This window comes from Phaseolus vulgaris, chromosome 3 (assembly GCF_000499845.2).
Source record: "Phaseolus vulgaris cultivar G19833 chromosome 3, P. vulgaris v2.0, whole genome shotgun sequence".
In the NCBI taxonomy this organism is placed as follows: Eukaryota; Viridiplantae; Streptophyta; class Magnoliopsida; order Fabales; family Fabaceae; genus Phaseolus; species Phaseolus vulgaris.
The window spans coordinates 44,049,934-44,057,528 of record NC_023757.2 but is presented as its reverse complement, the minus strand read 5'-3'; the positions used below and the strand labels follow the sequence as shown (position 1 = coordinate 44,057,528).

The window sequence follows — 7,595 nt, the reverse complement described above, 5'->3', positions numbered from 1 at the left end:
GAAGAGGGGGAAAAAGTGACAGCGGTGAAGTAACAGAAGAGATTAAGAAAGTTTTGGTATAAATATGAAAAGAGGGAAAAAGAGTGAGTGTGTGATATCCATTGCTTGCATGTAAAAGTGTATAAGAAGAGAGGGTTATTGGGTCCGGTGGTGGAGCCAGAGCGAGGAAACAGAGGGGTCCACGATCCACGGTGAGCGTGCACGGAAACCGAAGCCTCTACGCCACTTCAAAAATAAAAAGAGCACAAACGGAAAAAACAGCTGTAACCTTTTACTGGGTTTTTTCCCGGGAAAATATTAACAGCCTCGCCACCACTTCCTTCCCAGATCGCGACACCGGAATCGTCATGGACCGCTCCTCCGCCCGCCTCATTGTTCCTCCGCCCGCCGCCTCCGGAGCATCTGCGGAGGCGACTCTCCGCCACGTGGACCGCCTCATAAACTCCAACCACTACACGTCGCCTTCCAGGACAATCTACTCCGACCGCTTCATTCCCAGCAGATCTGCCTCTAAATTCGCGCTCTTCGACATCGCCTCGCTTCCCGATGGCCGCGACGATAGCTCCAGCGCCTACACCACGCTCCTCCGCACCGCCCTCTTCGGCCCCGATGCCGCCGGTCTGGAGCCGCCCCTCACGCCGCAGAAAACGGCCTCGCCGCCCATGACGCTCCCTAGCCGGAATATTTTCCGGTACAAGACCGAGACGCGCCAGTCCATGCACTCGCTCTCGCCGTTCATGTGCGACGATTCCGTACCCGGAGTTAATCACGGCCCGGTCAAGGCTCCCAGGAAGGTTCCGAGGTCGCCGTTTAAGGTGAATTTTGATTTAATTCAGTTTAATTTGTTTTTTTTTTTGTGGTCTGTGGAGATTCTGATGTTAGTTTGTGTTGGTGTTTGGAGTAGGTTCTGGATGCGCCGGCGCTGCAAGATGATTTTTACCTGAATCTAGTGGATTGGTCTTCGCATAATGTCTTGGCTGTTGGTCTGGGTAACTGTGTTTATCTATGGAATGCTTGTAGCAGCAAGGTGATTTGCTTGATTTAGGAACTGTAATTTCGCTTTGATTCTGATGTGAGCTGTTCAGTTTCTGTTTATGCAAATTAAAAGAATGGTCTTTGTGATTTCATCTGTATTGATGTGATCGTGCAGGTTACTAAATTATGTGACTTGGGGATTGATGACCTCGTTTGTTCGGTAGGCTGGGCTCAACGTGGTACACACCTTGCTGTTGGAACTAGCAATGGTAAAGTTCAGGTAAGAGTTTACGCTGTGATCGCGTCTGTCTCTCATTTACGGATTCGTATCATGGGTTCCCAAATGGCCACGTTTTTTTGTTTTAAACTGTGTTTGGGGGTTAGGTTTTACTGCCATCCTTTCTATCGTGAAAAATGGTGCTGCAAGCTTAAGTCATGGCAATTGATATGTATCTAGTAATGCAATGACGCGTGGTAGCTTTCTTCCTAGTGGAGCACTGTAACCATTTAGCATTATTGTTATGGGGTTGATTAGCTTCTGCTGATCCTGAAGCCCTAAAGAAAGTTGTCAAAAAGAAGGCAGCATTGGGCTAAACTGTCAAGATGACGATGCGGTCCTTCATTTTGGTTGGAGAGAAAAAAATGGCTAGTATTTAATTATTAAATGCTCGAGTATATGGGAAGCAATTGAAGATAGCTTCTAAGGGTAATCAATTAGTTGCTTGACATTCTGTAGGTGAACTGAGTGTTCCAGGGGACAGAGCGCTTCCTGGTTGGATTCTTAGCTTTCAGCAAACGAGTATCAAATTGCATGTCACTAGTGGTTTATCTGTCTAGATCATCCAGAATGGAATGGAGTTATTTTAATAGTCATTAAGGAATGCAATATCATGGAAAATAATCTGTTGATTTTTTCTTTAATGACATGATTCATCTCAGATAAATAATAAGAGTGTAGATATGTTTGTTTGGGATTAGGTTGAACTTATAATAAAAGATAAAGATTTTCTGTACTATTTTTCCATTATTTTATTGTAATTTTACTGATGGTGTTTAAAATTGGAAGGTTCGAAAATTTCAGTGTTTATCATTTTTGTGCCCCTCCCCTCCATTCACTTCATTATGCTTTCTTCGGGGCATATCATTCCCTTTGCTTTCATTTTTAAGAAGCAGATACACTTAAATACCTTATAAATGCTTTAGTTCATATGTATATTTGTGCCATTCCAAAACCTTGTCGTTTTGTGTCGTGTCATATTGTGTTTTATTGTCAATATATACTCCTAAAGTTAGGTTGATAAACTTTGGGGGGGAGGTGAGTTATGTTTCTCACACTCTATCTGTGTACCGGACTCATGCACTTGTGTCAACCCCTGTGGGTTAAAAAGGGCCTTCAAAACTGTGATACTAATGATGTGAAGTAGAAGCCAAGCTGATGGAGGTGTAGAGGTTCCACTAAGAATGGGAGTTCTGTGCTAAGTAAGAAGAGCAGAAACTGCAGTATGCAGGTATTTCTACATGTAATGTTGGACACTGACACTTGTCAAACACAGTTTTAGATTAAAAAGATATTTATTTTTGGGCTTGGAAACTTGTAGACATAGCTCAGACACTGCTGACACCGCTTCAGTAAAAAGAATAAAGGACACGGCTACAGCATATCCAACTTTTATTTTAGAAATTTTTAAACCAGGTTTCAAACTATTAGAAAACAGAAAGATAGATTGCACAAAATCTTGTCACATACACCTTCTCTATTTTCCATTCTGGTGTTTAAGTTTGGCTTCCCACTTTGCCTATGGTGTGAGATTTGGCTCTTGACTTCCTCTTAGGTTCTCATCTCGACCTCCACTGCTTTCTGGTGGCTTGCTCTGTTTTTGTTTTAGACACCCCTATTTCCATTGCTTTGTTATTTTGTGCTATAGATGTTTCGTTTGGGCAGTTTGGCTTCAATTAATTTATAACTTTTCCTCCCATCTTTACAGTAATTGATCACTTTAACACTGTTATAAATCATTACATATAATAGGACATTACCAATGTCTCTGCGCCATGTGTGGTGCCTGTGCTTTATAGGGTTGGTGTCACAGACAGCTACTGTGGATTGTGCTTGCGCTTTTGTCAGTAAATCATTTGTTAAATGGGTTAATTAAGTATGCCAGTTTGTCTCTTACTTGTATAACCTGTATTTTTATTTTTTTGACTGAGGTTATACTAGCTCTAGGAAATATAGCCTTTTTATGATAGTGATTCTATGCCAATTAGGCTCCATTTTTGACAAATTGTATTAGTTTGATATTGATATACTTGATAAGCATGTCATGCATTCGACTTTAAATATATAAACTTAATTTACTTGCTTGATTGAATACTAATTACCTTTATATAGTCCAACTCCTTTGCTCCCAAGGGTGACAAAAACTTGTTCTTGACCTAAATTGGGGTTGGAGAGATATAGGTGGCTCAGTTTCATTTTAAGTTTGATATCTAGTGGATCGCTTCTACACATTTTCCTTAAGACTAATCGCTTCTACACATTTTCCTTAAGACTAAGTTCCCCAAGAAAACTAAGTTGATTGCTTAACTGTTTTGCACGATCACAACATGAATTTTCTTCCTCAGTGCATCCATGAAACTTGCTAGCTCATTTTACTTTTCCTCCCATTTACCTTTATGTTCTCTGTTACTAATCCACCAATTGAACAATGCCTGGGTCTAATTATTATTCATGTAGATTTGGGATGCATCTCGTTGCAAGAAGATAAGGTCTATGGAGGGTCATCGGTTACGTGTTGGAGCCTTGGCCTGGAGTTCATCTCTTTTGTCTTCTGGTGGCAGGGATAAGAATATTTATCAAAGAGATATCCGTGCACAAGAAGATTTTGTCAGTAAACTGTCAGGGCACAAATCAGAGGTTAGTCTTGTTTTTATTTCCTACAGTTTCATCTTGTCTAATTATTCCACTGTACATAATATCCAGCAAGATATTGATTTTCCTTTTTGTTTCTTTAAAGGTTTGTGGACTGAAGTGGTCTTATGATAACCGTGAGTTGGCATCTGGAGGAAATGACAACAGAGTATGCAAGTGCAAACTTAAGCATTCTTCTGAACTATAATTATTTTTTTCTTCTGGATAAGTACTAATAATTTTTTTTTGCAGTTGTTTGTGTGGAATCAACACTCAACTCAGCCTGTCCTGAAGTACTGTGAGCATACAGCAGCTGTTAAAGCTATTGCATGGTCTCCTCATCTTCATGGACTTCTTGCATCTGGGGGAGGAACTGCAGATCGATGCATACGTTTCTGGAATACAACCACCAACTCACACTTAAGCTGCATGGACACTGGAAGTCAGGTAAAAGTACTTGTGTTTAATCTGTTTATACTTTTATGTCAAATTCACTACATTGCAATAATTTCTCTGATATGAGGATGGCTATTTGTTGGTACTACAAATTTTTTTACTGGTTGCTGTAATATGTGTTCCATCTGGTGAAGGGTAAGTTTGATAACTCGTTTAAACTAGGACAGAACAACAAACTGCTTAAACCAAAATCTATGAAATGCAAAGAATAAAATAGCACTTGAAAAATGATTCATGATACACCATTGAAGAAAGATAAAGATGTTTAAGAAAGGATTAGAAAAGTTTGTACATCAATGTTGGACCTCAAGAGGAACACGAATCTGTTAATGCAATTGTTATGATTAATGTTGAAAGATAAAGATTTGATTATTCTTGTAGACATGCTTTCTTTTCCAATTCTTTTTGAGTGGTAATAAGTCATAACATCTTTTTTTTAATGTAACAGGGGCTTAAAGCCTAGAAATGCAGAATCATCTTAAATGCATAGTAGATGAATAATTAGTTACCAAAAGAAAGAGGTAGAGCTAGGAGGTTAATCATTTTCTGCCTATAGGTTATGATGACTGACAAATTATAACATTCACTATTTGCAATGGATCAACTCTCTTAAAAGCTTAGACTACTAGTTGAAGGCCTATGAATGACCATCACATCTCTAACATCATAACATGTCCTAAGAGCCCTTTAAGCTTGATATATGAACAATGCATGATGAGACTACTAAATAATGAAATCCAACCTTAATCTAAAAGGATGGGGGTAACAATATTTGAACCCTGACCAGTTAGACAAGGAAACTCCAATACTATGTCAAAGATCAATTCTATTAAAAGCTTAAGCATTGGATAAAGGCTTGCACAGTTTTATAGCATCTCTAACTAAGATTATTATTACACCATAACTCTGGGAGTGTACCTAGTTGAACATGGATTGATTATTGTTCTGATTGATATTACTATTGTAATTATTGGTTGGGAGGCATGAATGAAGGTATGATAAGGGTATATTTGTCCCCTGCCCTACCCCAAGCCTAAGTTCAGAATTGACTTGAGTTTCCTCTTACATGGAGGCAGCCACCTCCCCTCACCCTTAGAAATCCAGTTCTAGCAGTAAAATCATTATTTGCTCTATCATTGTATAGAAACTGAGACATTACAATGAAAATAGCTTCAGCTCAGAGTTTCTTATTCTATTGTAAAGTTGTAAAAAAATGCCTAAATTAAATGTCATTTTAGTTGACCATTCATAGCTGCGAGGTAAGATTCTTTAAGTTTCTTTCGACCTATAAATTACTTTAAGAACTTGTGGCATTTACAACTTCAAATATTGAGTGTAGGATAAAAGAGTCTTCCTGCTCTGCCTTTTCAATTTTTTAACACAAGTAAAATGGTGTTCAACCTTTATATTTGACAGGTTTGCAATCTTGTCTGGTCTAAAAATGTCAATGAACTCGTAAGCACACATGGTTACTCCCAGAACCAGATAATTGTTTGGAGATACCCCACCATGTCAAAGGTACAATATCTACTGTGATAAGTTGTATCTCTTTTATTTTTACTTTATTCAAACCTGTTTTACCATCATTTTGGTCCTTTGATGCAGCTGGCCACTCTTACTGGCCACACATACAGAGTTCTTTATCTTGCCATTTCTCCAGATGGACAGGTATTTCAGTTCATTAACCTATTCCTCTCTCTATCACTCTGTCTATGATTAAGAAAATGATTTCTTTGTCGTATCATCTATATGCTGTGTTTCTGCTTGTGACGAGTTTTACTGTTTCAGACAATTGTAACTGGAGCTGGAGATGAAACACTTAGGTTCTGGAATGTATTCCCATCGCCTAAATCACAGGTAAATTACTCATTTAAAGATAGATAAAAACAATTTGTGATGTGGACGGCCCTGCGGCTTGTCTGTATTTGTGAATATAGTACGTTTAGCATACTTGAAACTGTTTCACTATTCCTTTGACTAGAGACACATTAAATTGACTTTAAATATTTTTTATGACACAGCTGCATTTTTTATTTTCTTTCTTGTATTTTTTCCCCTTTGAGAAATAATTTTTAATTTCAAGTTGTTTTGCATTTATTAAAATGAGTGGTGTATCATTCCTTGATTTTATCTATTTTATGTTTTTCCTGGAAAGAAACTGAGTAAACAGGACAAATATTATTTGTGCGCATGAAGAATGCTTTGTATCTCTTGTACACGTGGGATTAAAAAAAATGATTTAACCAATAATATAATTATATATTGCCACAATTTGAACAACAATCAACATGCCAATCCTTTTACTTCATGTTATATATTGCTTAAATATGTTTCGTAGATGGTTAATCAACTAGATACCCCTGCCAAGCTCAGTAAAGTGATTTAGTGTTTAAATTGGATTGATGGTTATTCTCGGTCAAACGATGGGAACAAATCCTTTCATGTTAAATTTCACTTGGCCATACCATGTAAAAACTGTGTTTATCTCCCACTTCTTAAATGACATCACCTATTTAATCAAGATAAGGATTGACACAGATTTCCGCATGATAGAGTCTTGTTTAATGAGAGCATCCATTCCCTTTATGTCCATATTTATATGTTAATGATTGACAAACTGGCATGATCATTGATGCAGAATACTGACAGTGAAATCGGAGCATCATCTCTTGGAAGAACTACTATTAGGTGATCTCTCGTGGCATTTTTGATTCAATCATGTGGCATATTTCAAAGTTTGGTTTCTTGCACAGAAACAAAATTTCAGAACAGAAGCACCATGATGAAAAAACATACCATTTTGAAAAATAACATCAAAAGGCATGCTTTACCGTTTAGAGAGCATTGCAGGGAGCTATGAAATTATATTGTGGCTGCCAAAGATAAAGACATTCATGCGATTCATGTGAAGTCTCATTTCTTACATAAAAAATAGGCCATTTTTTTATTGTCCGTCGGAGTTTTATACAAGCTAATGGAGTTGTAGCTTCCTCCTTTCCCTCTCCTTCTATTCTTTACTTCTTTTCCATAATGCTCTCCGATTATACATTCAAGGTGAGTACACAGAGAACACATCCTTAGCAAGCTTGTAACAGCTGTTGTATATAATTATTCCATTTTAGGAATTTTGATACTTCCTTCAGTTAACCATCTCATTGCTTCTAATTATCTGATCTCTAGAGCAATCTGTGAAAACAGATCCTCTGCACATTGTTTAATTATTTAGAGTCTCCTGATTTTAAAAATCTACAATTTT

General features: G+C 37.8%; 1 protein-coding gene across 1 annotated transcript; it reads left to right on the top strand.

The window, feature by feature from the left end:
* On the top strand, nucleotides 1-7,481 carry LOC137807995 (B-type cell cycle switch protein ccs52A). Its single transcript, XM_068608885.1, has 10 exons — nucleotides 1-815; nucleotides 905-1,027; nucleotides 1,151-1,255; nucleotides 3,710-3,889; nucleotides 3,990-4,052; nucleotides 4,136-4,330; nucleotides 5,756-5,857; nucleotides 5,945-6,007; nucleotides 6,128-6,196; nucleotides 6,978-7,481. Exons 1-10 carry the CDS (start codon nucleotides 348-350, stop codon nucleotides 7,029-7,031), a joined length of 1,422 nt encoding a protein of 473 aa, XP_068464986.1. The 5' UTR covers nucleotides 1-347; the 3' UTR covers nucleotides 7,032-7,481.
* Nucleotides 7,482-7,595: the final 114 nt, after the last annotated feature.